The following is a 24385-nucleotide window of genomic DNA, read 5'->3' on the forward strand; positions in this document are numbered from 1 at the left end:
ACCTATAGTTTATTTAAATTGTCTGTTTCACTTAAAAAAAAAAAAAAAAAGAAAAGAAAAGAAAAAAGAGAAACCACAAACCTTGCACACTGGTCTTTCGTTGTTTCCCACTATTATTTTAATGCTGCTTCTTTTGTAAGCTGAAGTATGTTGAGCACACCACGGCACTCTCTAAGGATTAAGCACCTCATTTGAGAAACTTGGCCTTAGGTCAGTTTGGTCACAATTAAGGTAGTTATTCAAAATTAAAGAGAGGGGGGGATTAATTCACCACAAGGGGAAGATAACTGATGTGGCCCAGTGGGAATGCCATGAGCCTCATGACACTTTCTTTTTCAATTACTCTTCCTAGTTCATGTATTTTTCAGATAGTGAATGTAGTATTTTTCCTGAATAAAAAGGTTAAATTGCTTTTTAAAGTCATAATGAACGTAATCCCCCTCAGGAACAGTCATAGGGGAGGGGAATAATGGGAAAATGGGGGGGGGGGAGGAATGGGAGGATACAAGGGATGGGATAAACATTGAGATGTAACAAGAATAAATTAATAAAAAAAAAAAATAAAGTCATAATGGACATACTTACCAATGTTTTCTTCAGAGAGTCTTAAAATCTCCTGGAATTGGGGTTTTACCTAAGCAATGAAAAGACCCGTGGATTACTAAGTGGTAAAATATACACTTTCTACTGACACAGCTATTTGTTTTGCTTTATAAACTACTGAAATGGTCAGAAGTATATCATGTTTAATTAACAGGTTCAAGCTAAAAGAAGAATAAAGGCACCGAAAGCAGGACCTTTAAGGATAAAAATCAATTAAAATCAATAAGTATTTTCAGAATAGCCTTTGGTTTCTTTTCTTAATTAATTTCAAGATGATATTAAGTACTTAAAATAAATGCCTCCAAAAAACTAAACTTAGTGACTAAAAAGTTCACTTGCATACTATTATATGATTAAATATTATACCATCATATATGACAGGAATTATTGGAGAAAAGCATCTGGCTATATTTGAAAGGAATGAAAGGAAATTCCACTCATTTAGGATTTTCATGGTGAGCATATTCACAATGTGAAACCCATCACAACCCACTATCTATTCCTTCAAATTTGAACTTCAAATAAGGAATTTTACTTCAGTATCTTAAGTTAGAAGAAATGCTTATTTCATTTTTTTTTTTTCAATTGGAATTATCACAGATTTCCACCTACTGACAATAATTCTGCCATGTTCAATGCTCAAATGGCTCCCACTTGTTTTTCCAAAGACATGCAGTTGTTTACCTAGGAACTGTTGAGCAATTCCTGCTGACATTGATAACAAAAAGACTGGTGAAGAGGTAAGAGAATTTTGCTTTCTCTACGTTAATGTCAAGATTCAAGTTTTGTTTTCTTGTCAGTATTTCAGTGATATTAATTTATGCATTTAATGTAGATTGAGAGGAAGAACACTGGGGAATAAATCTTCAGAATCAAAGAACTAATATTGAATGTCTTCAACTCACAGAACACTAATAACAAGTTATTTAGAAGGTCACAGAACTGAGGAGCTAAGACACTAGAAAGGAAGTTTGAATTTTATTGTGCCTATTGGAGAATACTTTTCTGCTTTAAGTACTGCAAAGACTCAACAGTATGGAGCAGAAACTTAGTGTTTACTATTGGAGTGCTTGATGAAAGTCTGATCATAGCAAGCACACTTTAAAATTCATTCTCTAACTAACCAACTAGCCTAGCAATAAATATGAAGACAAATGGAGCAACAGAACTGAAGAAGAAATGAACAGAATTGATGAAAAAAAAAAAATCCTCAAATTTTAACACCTGAAAAACTAACTAGTGTAGGCCACTGTGACAAACCACATTGTGGTAATGATTGAGGCACACCTTTGAGTGTCCATTCTATTTCTAAGAAGTGTACCCTTGAGGCAACTTTTATAGGTTGCTGTGGCTCATTACCTCAGGTGCTTATCAGGAGCTAAGCGGACAAATGCTTCCAAAATCTGTGATGTATGGCAAAGCACTCAAAGGACTGGGGTTGGGTTGCTATTCCCAGCTCGTTTGCCTATGGTGAAAACCTTTGATATATCTCAGCACACTCTAAGCAGAGGCTAAATATACTACTGAAATTTAACTACTTATCAGTATTCTAAGACACTAAAGATGATAAAAGATAAAAGGAGGGCTTGTGCTATTATTTAATTTGTTAAAACATTATCATATTACAATTCTGTCTCTTAAATATAAGAAAAGATGGAATACAAGTATTTACCTTAGTGTTTGTAAAAATTTTGCCAAATGTCCGGCAAAGACGCCAGAAAAATCTGGAGAATTCATGGACACAGGCAGTTGACGTTACATTAATTTTGCCCACTATTTCTATAAGCTGTGGCAACCTGAATGTGAAAGAAGAGAAAAACAGCAGGGCCATATGTAAATGACTGTCTCCATCACACTTCCTGCAACAGTGTAGACCAGAAAAACTTCCCAGTGTTCTCTGTACACAAAGGTAGGGTTCTGGACACTTTGACATGGTGTTCAGAATAGACTCTACTAGACCACCTTTTCAAATGTCAGTTTTAACTGCTTGCTATAAAGTACACAGTTTTCCACAGGTGAAGTTAATAGGATTCAAAATCATAGGTTTGCCACATCACAAAACGTTGGTTTACTCAGCATCCATTCTCGACTCAAAACTAATAAATTAAGAAACAGTTAAAAGTTCATTACTTCTCCTACCACTCAAGGCAGCAGATTTTTCACAGACCATTACATAAACAGTAGGAACAAGTATTGCCTTTCAAGCTTTGCTATTGAAGATGCCAATTTATGCTTGTTAAATTATTATCTATTTATAAACTTTCTCTGTCTCAAGCCTAAATATGAGCTAAATTCCATAATATAAAGTGGACACAGAGGTGATAACTTACAATTGATTGACAACCCATAGCAAACTCTCCCAGCCTGTTGTGCCTTCATGTTCCAGCTGGTAGTCATAAAGTTGCAGCAGCACTGCCAATTGCTCACGGCTTCCAATAATAGTAGACACATCTTGCAGAGGTGACATAGGCCGAGGGAACCTAGTCACTGTTAATGACAAAAGCACAATAAACCACGCAGGAAAAACTAGTTTGAACAGTTATTATGCCCAAAGCAAAATAAGGCCTTCAATCTGATATTTGGTTAACTTGTTATAAACTTTAATCTCAAACATGATTTTGAGACCCCCACATTTAACAAAGTAATGCTTTAATGAAAATTTATTGGTGAAGATTATGTTAATGTATGTTAAAATTAAAATTGGTTCAAAGACTCCAACAAAAAAACATGGATTTAGTTAAAAAACACATAATTCTATCACACTGTTCATGCAAATGAAATAATCAACATAATAAAAGAGATTCTTTTCTTTAGTAATTGATTTTCAATATTAAATGTTTTATTTAAATAATTTCAGCCTGTTTAAGACAACCACCACCACCACCAACAATAACAACAAGAAGCAGCCAAAGAGATACAGCAACAGTAACTCAAAACAAAAGATTGCTATTTAGCATAATGAAGACAATCACAAGAAGTCATAGCTACATAAATAAGGAATATGTTCCGAATGGCAAAGCAGTAAGTGGATGGCAACAGTTGGTATTCAAGGAGTATTTGTTAATACACAAAGAGTGATAGCACATATCATAGGCTGAGCTATTCTCCACACCTCTTCAAAATCGGATTGCTACAGGTATATTTACACAGATAGGTCATACAGTGGGCAGGGCCCGGCCCTATCTAAGGCAGGTCTCAGAGGTCCTTAGGCTTCTAATACCTTCTGTCCTGTAGAGCTATGAGATAACATACTTCTGTTGTTTAAGATACTTAGCTTGAGGTACTTTATTAAAGACAACTTCAGCAAACTCTCAGAGACAACTAGGAAGAGCAGGAGAGTATCAGAAGGACAAGAACTACTTTAGTGAGTGGTAGAATCACAAAGTGACTGAGTAGCCATGAATTCTTTTCTTTTTTCTTGTTTTTCAGGAACAGGGTTTTTCTGTGTCTTCAGCTGTCCTGGACTCACTTTGTAGATCAGGCTGGCCTCGAACTCAGAGATCTGCCTGTCTCTACCTCCAAAGTGCTGGGATTAAAGGCATATACCACCATGCTCGGCAAGTTTTTTTGTGTTTTGTTTTTGAGTTTTGTTTTTGAGACAGGTTTTCACTGTGTAGCTCTGGCTGGCCTGGAAGTCACTATGCAGACCAGTATAGCCTTCAACTCATGAGTTCCACCTGCCTCTCAAGTGTTTAGATTAAAGGCATGCACCACCACACCTGGCTAGCTATGAATTCTTAAGGAGTCTCATCTTCCAAATCTTTATCTTATGAAGTTTGATTTTTTAAACATTATCCTCAAAAACAAAAAAAACAAACAAAACCCCCTTAATCCCATAATTCTTTACCAGAAGCCAGTAAGAGCCACAGATAACTCCATAAACCTGAAAATGCTACAAAAGTATTTCATACACAGAAACAACTCATGTATAGCCTTTCCCCAGGTGTACTGCTTAGGTGCAGTGTGGCTGTCAATCACCTGCTACACATCAAAGGTCATTTACTGGCTACTGGGAGAGTGACTTTATGCTTTTTTTTTTTTTTTTCCTACTGGCTACTGGGAGAGTGACTTTATGCTTTTTTTTTTCTTTCTCTCTAACCCCAGTCCTGGCGGATTGAACCTCATAGCCCTGCTCATGTATTAGTAAGCATTCTGTCAACTGTATTCCCAGCCTGACTTCATGAGTTTCTCAAGATAAGTCATTTTCTTTCTATAGGGGAGAAAAAGAGAAAATCCTACCACATGCTTGCTTCTTTCTTCCATGAACACAGCAGGAAATTATATTTATTATTAAAAATTACAATTATTTTTTATCTTACCCTACTGAAAGTAGAAGAGCTAGGGAAGAAAAAGTGGAAATGGCAAACTTCACATACTAGCACTAGTAACTATTAAGTGAGCCTTTTCATTGGTTTAGATCTTCTCAGACAGAAATGCCTATTCCCGCTTCCTAGCAAAGTCTATGAAACCCGCCAGCCTGTACTAATGTGAACCCTGCCTTAACCAAAGCCAAAAGCCTCCCATACAACCAACAAGCAAGCAACTCATCTATCCAGTAGGTAAGAAGCATAGATACTAAAAAATAATCTCCCATGACTTAGTCATAAAAGATTAGATTCTAACATTCATATGATGCTTTAATAATCTCTGAACACAAGATTCTATACATTATACATACAATATATTTTAGTAATAACGGTGCTGCCATACAATGATTGGAATCAAAACAACAATTTGGGAAGCTAAACTGGCAATACTCTATCCCTTCCTTCAAGAACTGTCCAGTACCTTCGATCTGTGGCACTTCACCATGCAGCTTGGCTTTGCTGGAGAAAGGAGCATTCTGTAGCACTAATGCAAAGAGAGATGAGATCAAGGACTGCAAGGCAGAGAGATACATGTGGAGCTTGTGTTCATCCAGCCCGTGCTCTCCTTCCTGAAATATAAGTGATGGGAGCTAGTCTTAGGCTCTTGAAATCACACTGCAGGTTCTATGTATGGCAAATAAACATTTAAGGCCTGCTACTTTAGATCCCAAATGCAAATGCACTTAACAGAGATGTCCATCCAAACTATTGAGAAGCAAGAAGGCACTGTAAACATACTATAACCTTTGATATAAAAAGCTCAGGGCAAATAGTCATTTCTGATGCTGGGAACACTTTTTCTGGGGAGTGTCTTTTGAAATTCTGATATATTAGAGTGAGCCACAGGAATCACAGTAAGTGTGACACTGGTAATCCTGTAGAATCACTTGCTATTTGCTTGGCTTCCTACAGGCTTTCAGACACTTGGTACCATCTGCATTTGCAAGTACTGAAAGTACTATAGAACTATTCCACGTAGAAAAATGTAGAGGAAACTTCAAAAAGGAAAGAGATGGCAGAAAAAGAAGGACTGATATGGCACCCAGAAGCTAAATGTTAGAGTGAAAACCTCACACCAAAACACTAAAAGTTATTAGAGATGAAAGCAAGCAGTTATTGCATTCAAATCTACTTGAGATGTCATTGTTACATTATGAAATGAATGTTATAATGTAAGAGATAAGGGTTACATTTAAGTCCTAAATGAGTTAATTTCTATACAGAAATAGCACTAACTAAGCAGAACACTGGAGACACTTAGAAGCAATGTGTTATTACTCATACCATAACAAAGTATACAAAAACCAAGGCCTGCTTAATTATAAGATAGAAAGAATGTTTAATATAAAACTTAATATAAAAAATCCCAGCATGCATGGTGGTACATGCTTTTAATTCCAGTACTCATGAGGCAGAGGCAGGCAGATCTCTGTGAGTTTCAGGGCAGTCTGGTCTACTAGGGGAGTCCAGGACAGCCAGCTCTACAGAGTCACCCTGTCTCGAAAAACAAACAGCCGCCCCCAACCCAAACCAAACCAAACCCTAGATTTTCTGAACAAGTTACTTTGTCTTAAAGTGTCGCTGTGAAATTTAGAAATAGCCCAGGTTTTAGATTTAAGCAAATGCACATATACATATGAGATTATCTTCTGATTAGTTATATGATTTATGATAAAAGATTATAGGTCCTTAAAAATTTTAAAGCACAAAGCGTTAAGGGTTTGGAGTCAGAAACCAATCATCAATTGTTCTATGATGGCTGGGGACCCTGACATGTTATTAAGCACCAAATCCTCATTTTTGTGTTTTACAGACTATACCTCAAAGGGTTCTAAGGGTAAAACTGGTCTTTTCATTTTTTTTTAAATTGAAAGTATTGATCTTAGCAGTATATATAGGCATATGTAAGTTGTAATACTTTTGAGATACAATGTATTCCTTGTGCTGAAAGAATGAAAAAGGACTTTTTCAGCATTTGAGGTAAGTTCTTTAATATTTCATTAAAATATATTTTTACAAATATTTTGTACATGCACTTGCAGTATTGAGGTTAATCATTTTAATAAATTTAAAAATTGAAAAAAAAAAAAGAAATACTAGCTTCTCTGATAGCCTCTCAAAGAACATTTAGAACACAATTCTAAAGAAGTGTCTATTATTTTCTCAATTATTCCTTAACTCTTCCATCTGAGTACAATGAAATTCTCTTTAAGAAGCATATGTTGGACTAAGCATAGTTACAATAATTTTAACAACATATAAGTAGGAAGGCTACAGAGACTGAGCATTTAGTCATCTCTGCAACCTAGAACTGGAGCTGATGTTTTATGTAAAGCAGTCACATCCTCAAGAGAATCCAGGAAAAACTGGTCTTCTGAATAATGTTTGTGTAATGACAAGCAATGTGCTAATTCAGCTAGCAAGCTAACACTGTGCCCTTTCTCTTCTAGTTTCTCAAATCTCTCTTTAGTGATGATGTGTTGGACTATTTGGATCAGTGTGCATCTTGTCTCTGCTCCCAGTGTTTCTCTAAGGTGGTCTAGAACAGGCCTGTTAAACTGTTAGGAACTATATAAAATGGGGAAGAACTCACCCTGAGAAGCTTTTCAATCTTGCTCAGTAGTGTAGGTATAAGATGAGACTGTAAATTTCCAAGTTCGGTTGTCCATGCAGCATAAGCTGGTAAAAATACTTGGTGTGTTGCACTCACGACTCTTTCTGAGGGATCACCCAGGGCCGAAAGCAACAACTCAAAGCCCTGAAAAGGAGAAGTAGGAAAGTTAAAAGAATGCTTATTTTAAAAAAACGCAATAAAATGCAACAAATATGTATTTCAGGAAATTCAGAAAATGTTTTCAGGGAGGCATAAAGCCATCTGACCCCACCCATTTTCTTAAATGCTAATGTACTGACAGGTGGGCAGAGATAGGGTGGAAAACATGCACACTCATTTCCAGCTTGCTGACAGCTGCTGGACTGAAGCAGCCGTCACTCCTGCTCACCACATCTACATACCCTCCCACCTGCAGACTGCCAATGTCTGAATCAGCACAATATTTGGAATTTATAACAGCGTAAAAGAAGTCCCTGCTGAAAAACATACCTGTTGGTATTTGTCAGGATCATCAATGTAGCCCATAATGATCCCCAGGCTTTTGATCACAGCTTCCCTTACCAAATCTGCCTTATCTTCCATTAACATCTGTTGCAACATTGAAAGAACCAAGGAACTACGGATTTCTTTCTGAAAATAACCAAATGTTATTTAAAGATTTATTTATGCTGCTATTTAATAAGGTAATATTTAATAACAATGTTCATTACTGCTGTGCTTTAGCTTACTTTTAACCCAATCTATATTTATTTATAAATATTTTGAGTATGTGTATAGTGTTAAGAGAAAGAAAGTATGGTTTTGTGCACACTAGGTCAGTACCCGCGGTAGCCAGAAGAGAGCGTGGGATCCACTAGAACTGGAGTTACAGGTGGTGTGAGAAATCTGGTGTGAATGCTGGGAACCCAGAGCTGCATGAATGCCCGGCAGTGCTAAACCTCCAGCATCCTTTCCAGTTATGTTAAAGAACCATCTTAATTAAAGGCTGAAATTAAAATAAAGTCATCAGGGGCTGAAGAGACAGCTCAGTAGTTAAGAACACTGGACTGTTGTTGCAGGACTGGATTTCTGTTCCCAGCACCCACATCAAGGAGCTCACAAGCACTTGCTAACTGTAGCTGCAGAGGTATACGTATTACCTCCTAAGACACCTGCATTCATGTGTAGCCCCCATAGCTTCTTTGTAGTTATTGAGACTTACTTAAGTTATAAAATTAATCAAGCCTAAACTTGTTTTGGCACCTTTAAAATACATAATAAACAGAATAAAATAAAAATGAAGACCTGGCATTTGTTTCGACTTTTTCTTAAGTCTTCTCAAATGAACAACACAAACATTTAAATCTGTGAGCTGGTTGTACTGATATAGACCTGTAATCCTACAACTTGGGAGGTGGATGCAGAAGGAACAGAAATTCAAGGTCATCTTCTACATAACCAAACCAAACCCCATAACAAATCACTGATAGTTAAATGTCATCGCTCCATCTCAGACTGAGTGCTCGTATGTTAACATACACATTCTTCATCTGGGGGGAAAAACTAGAACATAAAGTTATCTAGATTTTTTTCAAAACTGGCATATTTTTATCATTAAAATAATCTAATTTATATTATTTAAAAAGCCTGTATGCATTTAAAAGCTTCTAGTGGTAGATACAAATATCCCACAATTTTAGAACCCACATAAGATCTACTTTCACTACGAGAAAGGGATTAGTGTATTTGATTTACTTCAAGTGTAACTCCTTGGAAATGCAGATGTCAGTCACACACCCCAGTCTGAATAAGCACAGCCTGACAGTGTGTAGTTCTGCTGAGAAAAACCGATAGCCCAGGGAAGGTAAGCTATTGCTCTCAGTATCCAAGCAAGCGCCTAAGCGATTTTCCTGAAAACCCCACCAAACCTCAGTGTGAAGTCAAAGTGTGCTCTGATATCACTTTCATTTCTGTGTCATAGAGTATTACAAAGATTCAAGGGATAAAATTTGGTAAAATTAATAATTTAGTAATTAAGCAAGGTCTCGCCCTCCCCCTTTTTCTTTCTAAAAATGAAGTTGGCTTGTTTTGGGAATGTAGGCTGTGAAGAATACAATTCTTCTCAGGACATTTGGGGCCCTCCTCTCTGATGAGTGCCATACAGGAGCACTCCTCCGTAGTACTACATCTGTACCAACACTGTATGCATAAGTATATGAGAAGAAAAAAAACTTTTAATAAAATATGTTGCACCTTATGTACTCCTCTGAAAGAACCACAAGGAACTTTCTAGCGTTCTCAGAACATACCATCAGAATCACTAGGATAGTTACATATATTTATATGCATGTACAACCAATTAGAATGTACTTATTTAAAAAATAAAAAAATTATGCTAATTGCATTAGCCTAAGCCTCCTTTTGTTTGCCCATCTCCTTTTTAAATTAAAGTAGCATGGCTAAAAGAATCTGGATTACAATATGCACGACAAGACACTGATTACTACTAAACAGAAACAAAGAAAAAGAAAACAGTTCTTACGGGAAGGTAAGGTGCCAGTGCTCCACAGGACTCTGCCACAAGCAGTCGTCTTTCTGGGTATTTGTGATTAATCTGGAGTCAAAAGACAAGCACATCAGTCAAGTGTAGGCAACACACCCTGTCTTCTTCCAAAAGACAATTACTGTTCACCACACATCCTGCTGAGAATACAATACACTGTCTTCTTTCCCACTTCTGGGAATCCCTGGGTGGCTATACCTGGATCAGGAATAAAGGAATCAAGGACAGCCTAAACATCAAGGCACAGGGGTATCTGTTAAAGAAAAAAGGGAAAATCAAAGATGAAGAATTGGCAAGGTATCCAGAAATTATGTGTTTGCCTAGGACTAGGCTTTCCTTAGGATGTCAGAAAAAGTGAGATCTTCTCCTAGTGACAGAAACACAGGTCTTGGAAAAATTTTGCTTCTGGACCTTAGAGACATGGCGTGTAGACACACATGCGCTTTCTGCTAACAGGGCTAGCAAACAGGTTAATCATGACTTAACCAGTGAGATGAGAACTGTTTTTGTTTTAAGAAGATTTCTTTCCTGTTTATATATGCAAAACAGTGGAATTTGCTATGTGCTGTCTACACTGTACCATAACAAAAAATAAAAAAGATGACACACTGGGGTTTGTTCCCATATGTCTTCTTCAGTGAATATAAATCTTTCTTTGAGTGGAAAAGAAGTATGTCCGTTCTCATATGAGCATACAAAAGGTGACATAATTAAAAAAATGTTTGAGTGTCTAAAATTAAGAAACAAATTTATATAGAAATCTACTGGGCGACAAAAATAAAGGTATGTGGCTGGATGGATCTCTGACTCCTGATCACAAGGGTTACCAGAGAGGGATGGCAAATATGTGTGGAACTAACATCTTGGAGCAAAATGTCATCCACTCACAAATGCCCTGAAAGCAGTGAATTTCAGAGTGTGCTGCACTTGAAGTTCTACCTTGTTCCTGCTCAGTCTAGCATGCTGTGTCTCATTTAAGTACAGACACAAAAACAACTCTATTTCTACAATTAACAAAGAAAAACGATTCTCTTTCACTCTACAACTAAAGCGCTTAGGAATGAAACAAGTACAAAATTCATATAGGGATTTAAAAGGCCCATAGTAGACATAACAAACCTGGCATAATAATAATGTAATAAAAAGCTTTAAGTTTCAAACTGGATGCAGAGATGAATATAACACTCTGTGAATACACCAAGCCCAAACTTTTCAGTGATAGAATCTAGGTGGCACTGGGATTAGCAAAATACCCTCTCTCTCTCCCACTCTCTTTTTTGGTGCTAGTAGCCTAGGCTGGCCTAGAACTCACCCCAACTTTTGATGGTGAGTCTCACCAGTACTAAATTATAAACATGTACCACCATATGTGGTATAATTTTTTGCTTTTTCAAAACATTTTTAGAGTTATTTAGATAAGGTCTAGCTCGATTTTTTCTGTCTCTCTCTTTTTGTTTTTTTGAGACAGGATTTCTCTTGTAGTCCTGGCTGTCACTTTGTAGACCAGGCTGCCCTCGAACTTACAGAGATCTGTCTGTCTATGCCTCCTGAGTACTGGGATTAAAGGCGCACTGCCACGCCCGGCCTAAACTTTTTTTTTTCCTTTCTGTCTCTCTTGATTGCTAGGATTACATGTGTTTATCACATGTTCGAGAAAAGCAAGTTACAAAGAGAAAATGGAAAAACTAAAAAAAAAAAAACAACAAAAACCATTCAACGTACATAAGAATAGTTGTATAGATTTGTACAGCTTTCTGAGTTTTGACTTTAAGCAATTAGAAACATATCCTAAATTAGCATGCTTTGTAATATTATCAGAAGTAAGCATTACTACACTGTGCTACACTGTTTACACACTGAACCTGCTCTACTACTTTCGTAATAAAATGAATATCTAAAGAAATCAGGACTAGAACTCTAAACAGTGATACACTTGGTGTTACTTGTGGCCAATATTTTTCTTAAGAACAAGAGACTGTGCTATTTTAAATTGTCTCTTTACTGCTTTATAACTTGTCTCTACAATGAGAAAGCCATCTTATAAAGGTGCTTAATGACTTAGTACATCCACAAAGTCAGCGGACTGGAATATTAACATACATTATAAAAGTAAAACTACTCCAGAGAAAGAATTTAATTATAAATATATAAACCTGCTATATCAAAGGTCTATGCTTTGCATACTGCATGTATGTACAATAAACCTAAGTTTACAATTTGTAAAGGCTCTCCATTTGCTTACACACACACACACACACACACACACACACACACACACACACACTCTGCAGGGACTTAGCACTTGCTGCTCCTTACTTCACACCTCAGAGGACCTCCTCCTACTTCGTTTCACACACACACACCAGCACTAGACAGCACACCGTGTCGTTCTCTACTCTCACCTCCTCACTAGGATGCCTTTGTCTTTCTTCACACTGTTTTCCTAATTACTATACTAGTACCCGACACTGGAATTAGTGTCCTCTAAGTATCTGCTGAATGAAGGAATAAAGCAAAGCATCCCAGACTATTCCTTTGTGGAAATAAACCGTGATGGACTATGTATAGTAGCCCCTAATTCACATTCTATAACATTTAAAAAGAAAATAAACACCTTCCAAAATAAGAACAAAACACTAAGAAAGCCATACAGAGGACTGGAGAGATGGCTCAGTGGTTAGGAGCACTGGCTGTTCTTCCCAGCACCCACACGGCAGCTCACAATTGTCTTTAACTCCAGTTCCAGGAGATCTGATACCCTAATACCTATGAAATAAAATTAAATAAATACAGATAAAAAGAAAGAAAGGAAGGAAGGAAGGAAGGAAGGAAGAAAGAAAGAAAGAAAGAAAGCCATACAGTTAAGTTACCTGTTCCCAACACTGAGGTAAAAGTTCAGCCTCCACACGTGTTGGTCCAACATGACGTGCAAATGCCACGCAACCTGTCAGTATCATTTGCCTGAAAAATAATAGGAAAAATTTTGTATGTGCATTAGAAAATAGAACTATGACCACAAGTTAAAAAGGGCTAGCACCCTCTTTAACACCAGCAGTTAGGAAGCATGGCAGGCAGATCTCCATGAGTAGAGGCCAGTCTGGTCTATATAAGTTCCAGGACAGCAAGGACTACATGGTGAGACCCCATCTTAAAACAAACTCAAACCAAACCAAAATAAAAAACAAACAAGAGTTAATTCTAAGCATCCTTGTTGCTGTTTTTCAATTTGTTAAGCTAATGTCTTATTATGTATTACAGCAACTTTCCACCATCTATCTATCTCTCTCTATAACATGCCCCAGAGCCTGGTCGTAATCACTGGCAGACAAATTTCAAGCACTTAAAGCACTTCCTCACAATGTACATGTACAGAGCTTGAAATCACGTACTACCACTACACCAACCACATCTAAACACGAATAGGAAACCGTGATAGATCTGAAATAGAATTCAAAATAGGAAGTCAGATGGCCAACACATTATTAGTTGGATTGGAAATCCACTGTACAGTAAAAAATCAGACTAACTAGCAAATGATTTAGCTAGAAATATGGTATGGTTATTATCAAAGAACTGCATACAGCACCACTATAAATTACATTTTACTGGGATATTGCTAAAGTCTGAGATTAATTAACTAAAGAAAAGAAACACATGGTTACTTATCAAGCATATGCTAACAAACATGTTCATTTTTCACTTGTATTATGTAATAATATTAATTATTGTCTATTTATTAGTCTTTTTTTAATAAAAGGTTGTATTTCTCTAACACACAGAAGAGGAGTAGGAGAGATGGCCCCGTGGTTAAGAGCACTGGCTGCAGTTGCAGAGGTCCTGAATTCAATTCCCAGCAACCACATGGCGGTTCACAACCCTTTGTAATGGGATGTGTTACCCTCTTCTGTCTGATGTGCTCTTCCGTCATGCAGACACACATAGAAGTAGAGTACTCATGTACGTTAATACAAATAAATCTTAAAACAAAACACAGCAGACAGGATGCTTTATTCCTGTCACCAGGTGGCAGTAGTTATGTTTAAGTTTTGCCTTTCAAACCTGAACTAAAAATTCAAAGGGATTTCATTACTAAGTACCTAGACAAGGAAAGACACTTTAAAAAAGAAAAAAAGATGTGCATTTACTGTACAGTACATCAAAGTGTCCTTAGAAACCTTTCAAATTGAATAGCATTTCCACAGTGCTCTAATTTCCCTCATTCCTGCTTGACTAGTGCACAAGCAGGTGGATACTTGCTCTTGGGTACATTCTACTAAGACACATAGTATAAATTTCAGCCTCTGTTAGGCTCATAACTTTGGAGCTCCTTCTACTTTAACTTCCCAGCTTCATGTCTCATGACTCATTTGCTTATAAAACAAATCATAAGAAGATGTAAAAAAGAAGCCCTGAAATTAGATAAATATCTAACAAAGTACAACTCTGTTTTACAAAGCACAAGCAAAATCTCTTTTATTATTAAGGCAAAGACTGCAATAGAAAGACATCTGGCACATTATTTTATATAAGGGTTCTTACTCTCTCTAATGCCAGGATGCTTTCTTCAGCTACCCTTGCAGACTTTCTAAGTGCTTGATCATTCATCATTCCCTTGAGTTCCTGTGTGCAGGTGCTGTCTGACGGCAATTCCCCACTGTTAGTTCCTGACTGTTGCCACTGTGAGCTGCACGAAGGCTTCAGAAAGGACCTCTTCCAGTAGCTCTGTCCGTCCACTGCTGTGGAGTTTCACCTGACTGATGTTGAAAGAGCACATCTGACTCGCTCAGAAACTGGTGTGATCCTGAGGAACCCACATGGCCCTGCACAAGTATGCTTGTGATGGGCAACACAGTTTGGAAGTACAGTAGCTGATGAGCTTGCTCCTGATCTTCCACAGGGACTGTGACAATTAACAAAATGGCTTTTGTTCTCAATAATCTTGAGAAGATCAGGAAAGATAAAGATGATAAATTCTGTTAGATTCTGACAAAAAGCCATAGTCACAGATTACCTAGCTGTTGAGACCATAGCAGGTCCTCTCTGACAATTGGAAATATGAGCTATTTACAGCCTCTGCTTTAGGACATACATTTCCTATATGCTCAAGCAATCAAATCAGCATTTAGATAATAGGTTCTCAACCTGTGGGTCAAGGCCCCACTGGGGTTAAACTACCCTTTTGCAAGGGAAGCATCAATTATCTTATAATTCAGATATTTACTGTTATGATTTATAACAGTAGCAAAATTATAATTATGATGGTTGGGGTCACTATAACATGAGATGACGAACAATAGTAAAGGATCACAGCATTAGGAGGGTTGAGAACCACTGATTTAGGTGAAAATAAATTTCTACTTTTTAAAAATCTATTTGATTGTGGCCTAAACACTGTATTCTTCCGGTGATACTTATGAGAAATCAAGCATGAAGAAGGAACATAAAGAGATTATATGTGAATTAGGTGCCCACGGTAACTGCACAAATTCAACAGGCATCACTGGAATAACAATGAAAATACTACAGAGAAATGTGAAGAAGGCTCGCCTTCTTTTTATTAAATAAGCTGAGTAATGGCTCCTTCATTCACTTGTATACAACTTCAGACTTCAAAGCCTTTTCTATTGAAAGAGAAACTGGATGTCACACTGAACTGACTGGGACCAACTTTCAGAGATTATAAGCTAACTTTGTCGTTCTAAGTTGTAGAAAGGTGGGTAAATACAAGGATGGCTAAGTTCATGAAAAGTGATTCTAAGGGGAATGTTTAAATTATAGTAATGTGTATATAGGCATTTCTAGGCTTTTTCTATGTATTTCTGTAAAATTACAGAGTGAAATAGTAAATGTGCCACTTGGCTTTGAAGGTTATCAAGCTGCTGCTGAAATACTATTCAGACCATTTAGACAGGCAGGCACTAATGGTTTTCAATATATTTATAGTCTCACTAGAGGAGCATGCATTTCATTCTGTCCATCACTAACCATTATAAGTGAGTACTGAAGAGTTACTGTGGATTATTAAAAGCAGAGGTGTGAGCAAACAATTCATCAGTCCTCTGAGAGGCTGGAAAGCATAGTGGTTGGCTGATATTTGAAATTAACCATTTACAACATATGCTCAGTTTTCAGTAGTGTTAAATCTATTGCAAGGCCTTCACTGTAAACTTGAAAAACTTGCATGCTTCTCTTTTTGGTATCTTGTTATTCTAGACTTTTCCTTCTAAGACAGTATTTCTTTGAGTTCCTTTCTGTTTTATAATAGTTATGAATTCTTGATTCTTTTCAAGAATACCAAATAATATTTATAAATATTTCTGGAGTAAATTATTTTTCAAAGTACAATGTTATTGTGGATTTAATTATGACTTAATTATTAAATATGTACTAAGTATACAAAAGAAAGATTGGTTTCATTGACATTTTCACACCTGTATCACATAACTTGCTCATGGTTAGTATAGTAATAAAGGCTGAATTTCATTATGACATTTCACATATGTATCTCATTGTACCATGCTCATATATATTGTGAACTCTCAGAATCACTGTCATGCTCATGGTATAGTTGAATTTTATGGGTACTCACGCTAATTCTATTTCTAACTTTGATTTAGGAAGAGGCTATACAATCCCTTTATTCCTGAGACACTTTAGGCATATGAAATATTTAATTACATGTGCTGTGCTGTGCTGAATCTAGGATTACTTTTCTCTCTCTCTCTCTTTCTCTTTTGGTACTTGGTTTTCTTCTTTATCCATTTTGAAACAGGGTCTCTCTATAAAGCCCTGCTAGAACATAGACAGGTTGGTTTCAAACTGTCCCCTGAGTGGGATTAGTCACGTGAGAGCTAGCACTTCTGTCTCAGTACTTATTTTCTTAACAATGAGAATTTATATTACTAAAGAAAATTTGAGATGGCTACAACATCATTCAGATGAAAAGATAGCTGTACGCTCTCATTGGTGATTTCTGGTCTTTCTTTGGCTTATAGGATTTTTTGACGACCACATAATTTGATCAAAAGGATGTTACTTGCACCTTTCTTTCTATTGTGACTTCTGACTGTTAAGAATCTTGGAATGCAGATGAAAAGAGGGCAGAAGCAACCAATTTCCTCACACAAAATAACGGCTGTCTGGCTCAGTGCCGTCTACATACTCATAAGGCAGCTTATCCTTTCTTTGAAGGGTTGTGTACAGGTTTTCTTAATCTAGCTTCGTGCAGTGATATCTTTTTCCCATGTACACCTTTCTCACAAATGTTCACTGCTTATACTTTACTCCCCACCCAAGTATTTTGTGTTATCATAGAAAATTCCAAATTGAAAGGAATAGTCTCAAAATGCCAACTACTTGCCACCTTAAACCAGAAAGTCTCTCTCAAGATTAAAAAGAAACAAATAAAAAGAAACTTACTTTAAACAAGGAAAATCTGAAGAAGTAGCTTAGAATCTATCAAGGTTGTATTACTAGTTATTTTTATAGGTCTTAGCACTCATTCAGAACAGCACTGAAAACATGTTGATAGATAAGGCTAGGTTCCTATCTAAGGATATTAGGATCCTTGAGTGACTGATCACTGAGTAGGGTCAGTTTTCTCCATGTCACCTAACTACAGCTTCTTGTGTTTAGTAGACAAAGGAAGACCCGACTTACTTATACCACATGGAAGAACACCAGCAAGATTTATACAGCTTGCTCTATCTCCTTTATAATGAAATCTCAGCTACAACTAATCACTGAGTACTAGAAAATGCCTGTGTTGGAATGAGTAAAGCGTATTAATAGATTTTAACTAACAGAATTTCTATATCAGAATATAAGATACTTTTGGTAATATCCTCAGTAAATTCATGTGTGTAGAGTTCATGAAAAATTAACACTTCAAGAACAAGGTACAAATTCACTTTGCCAAGACTTAGTTATCAGTAATTATAGTAGTAGGGGCTCTCATCTGTACATATTTTCATAACTTTTTTTTTCTTTATGAACGTACTTATTTCCAGATGTTCAATTTCTCAGAGTAATTTCCCTATTATTTGTTTATTTGTTGGGACAAATTGCAGGTTCCTTTTAAAAAAGGAGTTGAAGAGAAAGCAAACTTGATGATAACATAGTTAAAGGTATCTACATGACAGTGGACAGAGCTCCAGCAAACTGAAATTGATATCGGTAAGGAAAAAAGGCCTGGAGAGTAAATCACCAAATATGGCGCTCCTTTATTGATCCCTGTAGCAGTACACCCACCTTTGCTCATCGTCTGGCCTCTTGATCAAGTTGAAGAGTATATGGAGAAGCTGGTCTCTTTCTTTAGGCTCAGGGTGTAGGCATGCTGTACACAATATAAGGGGGATCAACTCCTAAAGAAATATGAGGGTGGAGAAATACATATGTATATGTTGGTTATATAGAAGGGTAAACCACAGTGTAATAAAAGTAATTTAAGATTCAACTGACCTTGTCTTCTTATCCAGTATTGCCCAAAGATTCAGTAGATTTTTACACTAAATAATATCCCACTATGTAACAAACTGATTTAACTTTAATTCTGTGTTTTAAATTTTTTGCAGAGACAGTCACTATTTTTTTTAAAGCTTCAAAAGTTAAAAAAAACAAAAAACAGCAAAACAAATTTTTTTCTGAGACTAGAACATTAATCTCAGTGATAAGGTACTTAATTAGCCTGAACTACACTCAAAACCCCTCCATGCACAACAACAAAATACCAAGTCAAAAACAAACACAGGCAAACAAAAATCAAAATAAATAAAAACCAAAACCTTTCCCAAAGTAACAAAAATTCCTTTCCATTACTACAATATGCTCCTCTTAAGATTAGCTATAACTTAATAAAATTTTGTACTCTTCATATTTAATCCACTGTCTAATTAAAAAACACCATTTCTGGGCTATAAGTGCAGGTCAGTGGGTATTATTACTGTTATAATTAGAAATACTTGACATTAAACTATATTTCACTGCATATTCAACAAGCAGAAGTAACAAGCATTTTTAAAGAAAGTAACTGCCAACCTTCTTTCTTTTTAATGTATAAAATTAAAAATATTCTAAATTTTCACTAAGACAATATTCTAAACCCTGAATATATTATGTTTTTCATTTAAGTGGATTTTCAAATCTACTCTAAAGTACAAGGATATTTTTTAGAGAGAAATACTCCAAACATAAGTATTTTACAGAAACCCCTATATTGTGATACAGAGGGGAGAATCTACTTTTTCCATGTATCTGAAGACATGCCCCGAAGTATCAGCAAGCTAAAACTAATAAATGAACATGTAACAAGGTTGATTATTATTTACAGCTTAGAGCTGAAGAAAACCATGCTAAATTTACCCTGTAAGAGAAGCAAATTTCGAGCATGTAGTTGCTTTCTTAGAAGTAGATGACACAATTTTTAGAGTTGGGATTGGATCTTAAACACATGACTAAAAGTTCTTATCTATTATTTTTCCAGGATTTTTATATTTCACATTAAATTTTCATTAGCTGAGGTAAAATTTAAATTGGAAGTTATAAAATCTACCTAAGAGGAAGTCCAAGCAAATGTAAGGAGTGAAAAGTCTTAAGTACTTATTCTGTTATTTCAATCATGTTATTTAGTAGCCTATGTGGATCTTAGACTCAACAGCAACTAAAAAGCGACAGTAATAAAAATCAGGGGGAATAGCTCTGCATTGAGAATGGAAGACAGAATAGATGAGTCCTGTATGACTACACTGGATTAGTTAAAAAGATTTTATTGGAGACCTCTCATAAAAGAAATACTTAATCTGACTTGGAAGTTCAGTGATACAAGAGGCAAAGACCATTAGTACCAAGAAATGTTTCAATCTTGGCTGCTAAGTCAATGCAACCAATGAGAAAAGTTACAAGTTTCAATATCAGTATGTCCTTTTAAGAGTAGAACCCTATGTCAGAAACCTTCCCAGAAGCACTAACAGAGAGAAATGACTTCCGAAACAAAAGAAGACTCCGAGGTTTGACCTGTCCTTTCTGTCAGGTCTGATAGTTTGCTCCCCAGCAGCTTCCTTTTCCTTTCTGTTTCTACATGTGTACTTCCTATTCTTATAATCTAAATCCACTTTAAAATCTGTAACTTTAAAATTATGAAATGAAGGAAAAATGTTTGCCACACTTACAAAGACAGAATTTAAAACAAGGAGTATAATGTTTGGTCTTAAAACAAACAAACAAACAAAAAAACCAACCAAACAAACAACCTTAAAAAACTGTAGCACAAAACATCATGCTATTTCTTCTTTATGCTTTCAACCCTTCTTCCTAGTTTCCTTTATCATGAGGCTTAGTATTCGTAACAAAAGGGAGCGTTCTTTATGTGTTATAGAAAGTCTTTTAACTGTAATGGCTAAGGATATGCCAACTGAGAACACTGGTTCTGAACTAGGTAAAGGCAAACATTTCTTTTAGCTTCTTCAAGTGAAAGAGGTAAGAAATTGAATTAGTGCAGAGATGGCAGGTGCTTTATATATACGTTTTCAATGTATCCACTGTAGATACAGTGATCTTATGAGATTTAAAGTGGCCTTAAAAAGCTTCTCATCATGGTAGCCATTATCAAACAATCCAAACTGAAACATGAGAAGCAAAGCAGCAAAGTTCGGGTTCCTTTATTTGGAAAATTAAGATACTGGAATTTTGACAAAAAAACTACTATTTGTTTGCTAAAGTGAGAGCTGTTAATAATTTCTATTACCATCTGATTTAATTTCTTCTTAGCAAAATTTGCAACATATGAGAAATCACTGCCAATAATTTTTAGTTGATGTTCCATATCAAAGTAATTCAGTACACCTTGATATGGTGTGCCCAATGGCTATGACATATACAACTCAGCAGAGAAGGGATGCTAGACAGCCTCTTCCTCAGACACAGTGCTGACAGATATAATAATAATAATAATAATAATAATAATAATAATAATAATAATAATAATAATAATAACAATAATAATAATAATAAAACTGAGAGGTCTGTTAATAGAAAGGGCACAGATCATGAGTAGAATTTTACCTGCTAAGCAGGGTCAACCACAAATAATCGCTATTCTGTCATCTATTTATTCTTACCTTCTGCTTATGGCGCTCTTGAAATAATGAATTACATAAGCACATGCCTTTTGTGCTATTTATTTACATTTACTGTGACTTCACCTCTAAGTCTCTGAAGCATTAGCACATCTATGCCTTAGGGATCACTGTTCACCAGTTTACTTACTACACATTCATTCACAAACTGGATCAATTTTCTCCTTTTGGCATCATTCCTCTAATTCAAAAACTCTAGCTGTTTAAAAACTTTCATAGTAGTTCTGATTGCGATATCTAAAAAGATGACTAAATTGCTATATCTAAATTTCTCTAAGCAGACAAGGTGATACTATTAGAATATGTCTGTGAAATTTAATTTTAATATATTCAAAGTAATAGAGCAAAGAATTTGAATATTTTACACAAAAGTATAATCATAACCTCATGGTTAAGAAAATATTTATGATAATTATAACTCTAATATTATATTGAAAAGGTAATTCTCCCTTATGTAGGAAAAGTTAACATACCAATTTTTTCCAGCCCTCCCCCCTACTTTTCACTTCATGTGTATCCAATGTGGGGTGCGTGCATGTCCTAAAGTTGATGTACAGAATCTTCTTCAATTGCTCTTTTATCTTATTCTTTGGGGTGGCATCTCTCCATCAAATCCAGTTTGACAATATGGCCAGTTTTGCTAGCCAGCTCGCTTCAGAGATTTTTTTTTGGGTCACATTTCTCTGCCTTCCAAGGCTTAAGTTATAGTTGAGTTGCCAGCCCAGGCAATATTCATGTGGGTACGGGGAATCCAAACTCTGATCCTTCTGCTTTCCTGTTCACTGAGCCATCTCTGTCTCTGTCTCTCCCCCTTCTCTGTGTCTCTGTCTCTCTGTATGTACTTGCCATAGCACAAGTGTAGAAGCCAGAGGACAACCTCTGGTATTGGTTATCACCCATGAGACACGGTTCCACTCCGCTGTCTCTACTTCCTACCTCTCCACAGAGTGCAGAGATTATAGTCACATGCACTACTGCATCTACCCCCAAGCCCCACCATGCATGCCCTGAGACAGTGTTTCTCTGTGTAGCCCTGGCTGTCCTTGAACTCAAGAGATCTGCCTGCCTCCCAAGTGTTTGGATTAAAGGTGTGCACCACGACCGATGGATGGCTCCACATCTGGCTTTTAAGTTGATTCTAGGCATCATAAATCAGGTTGTCAGGGTTACGGTTAAAGTTAGGGTTTTACCCACTGAGCCATCTTTCCAGTCTTATGTGTCCACACTTTAAAGAAATAAAACTCATGAATAATTTTTAAAGATCAAAAAATTATTTTAAACTTATATGTATCTGTATGTGCATATGTAAATTTGTCATGCATATGTGGACGTGCACGTGCAAACACATACAGACACACACACACACAGAGGCCTGCAGATGGATTCCATGGAGCTCAAGTTTCTCTCTCTCTCTCTCTCTCTCTCTCTCTCTCTCTCTCTCTCTCTCTCTCTCTCTCTCTCTCTCTCTCACACACACACACACACACACACACACACAGAGGCCTGCAGATGGATTCCATGGAGCTCAAGTTTCTCTCTCTCTCTCTCTCTCTCTCTCTCTCTCTCTCTCTCTCTCTCTCTCTCTCTCTCTCTCACACACACACACACACACACACACACACAGATGGCTGGGAGAGGGAGGCAGGCTTGGAGGTGGATTCTCTGGAGCTGAAGTTTCAAGTGGTTGTGAGCCAGCTTATATGGGTGCTGGGAAGTGAAAGCAGCAAGTGCTATTAACTTTTTAGCCATTTCTCTAGTCCCAATTTTAAATTTTGTAAAAACCAGTGTGCATTTGTACTAGATAAGAAGGGGACAGGCATCTGAGAAGAAGCCAAAACAGAGTGAATGATCAGATGTGTGGAGAGGGGCATGGAGCAGTCAGGAGTTTCAAAAAGTAATCAAAACTCACTAAATGAAGAATGTCCAGGATTAGAGACTTTTCAAGATCAATCCTACTTAAACTAATATTGGTGGTGGTGGGAGGGAGAAGAGCAGCAAGTAGTCCCCAGTACATTCTAGGAAGATATACTGAACCAGATACACGAAGTAGAAAACAGTAGACCAGTATCTCTTAGAAATACAGGCACAAAAATGTTCAACCAAATACTTATGCCCAATCAATAGCACATTAAAAGGATTCTATACCACTAAAGGGCTATACTCTAGCAAGTGGAGAGTGAATGAACATAAAATCAATATAGCACATACACAGAACAATGAGAAAATACTCTGTGATCACCTCAATACAAATTAAAAAAAAAAGAACATGACTAAATTTATTGCCCTTTCATGATTAAAAAAAAAAGAAAAAAAAAAAAAAAGCACTCAGAAGGAATTTCCTTAACATGATAATGGACATTAAAACAAAACCCCAGAACTAGCAGAAAGGGCAGAAAAGCCTGAAAGCATCTTTGCCCATACATGATCAGTCACAAGACAAAGGGTATCTGCTTCCTAAAATGATTACTGCTAAAAATACATTCCTAATCCTATACAGAGTATTTAAAACAGGAATAAATGAAGGGTACCCAAGTCTCCAAAATTATCTCTGTAGATTCTGTGGTTCTATAGACAGAAAACATCAGAGGACTCATAAAACTATTAACAATGAAAGCAAATTCACTTGAAGTTACAAGGTATTATAAATGAACGCATCTGCCACATTTCTATATATTAGCAATGAAGAATCTAAAATAAAATTAATGAAACATGTTCATTTGTTACAACCACCAAAAGAATAAATGCTGAGGACAAATGTAATTAAAGAAATGAAAGCCATGACATAAGGCGGGTGTGGTGGTGCACACTTCTAATCCCAGCACTTGGGAGGCAGAGGCAGGTGGGTCTTTGAGTTTGAGGCCAGGCTGGTCTACAGAGTAAGTTCCAGAATAGCCAGGTTTACACAGAGAAACATGGCCTCATAAAACCCAAAACCCACCCACCTCCAAAAAAGCCATGACACACCCATGCAGGGAAGCAGGGAACACAACGTTGTTAGGATAGCAATGCTCCTTGGGTCAAGAAAAGTTTCAATACAATATCTTTCAAAATTCTCATGGCCTGTTTTTTCTGAAAAGGAAGCTAAGCATTAACATCTATACAGATGCTAGGGTCCCTAACTAGCCAA

At 36.5% G+C, this 24385-nt stretch overlaps 1 protein-coding gene across 10 annotated transcripts in view; it reads right to left on the bottom strand.

Moving 5' to 3' along the window:
* The window catches only part of Relch (RAB11 binding and LisH domain, coiled-coil and HEAT repeat containing), an 82453-nt gene that overhangs the window by 25194 nt on the left and 32874 nt on the right, over nt 1-24385 (bottom strand). For all 10 annotated transcript variants that reach the window (XM_051147223.1, XM_051147222.1, XM_051147221.1 and 7 more), the window contains 9 exons: nt 18377-18489; nt 12997-13087; nt 10106-10177; nt 8074-8214; nt 7564-7728; nt 5392-5539; nt 2934-3090; nt 2276-2399; nt 586-634 (listed from right to left, as the gene is read on the bottom strand). In XM_051147223.1, coding sequence (XP_051003180.1) covers nt 586-634; nt 2276-2399; nt 2934-3090; nt 5392-5539; nt 7564-7728; nt 8074-8214; nt 10106-10177; nt 12997-13087; nt 18377-18489 — 1060 coding nt within the window. The remainder of the gene's footprint in view (nt 1-585; nt 635-2275; nt 2400-2933; nt 3091-5391; nt 5540-7563; nt 7729-8073; nt 8215-10105; nt 10178-12996; nt 13088-18376; nt 18490-24385) is intronic.

This window comes from Acomys russatus, chromosome 6 (assembly GCF_903995435.1).
Source record: "Acomys russatus chromosome 6, mAcoRus1.1, whole genome shotgun sequence".
NCBI lineage: Eukaryota > Metazoa > Chordata > Mammalia > Rodentia > Muridae > Acomys > Acomys russatus.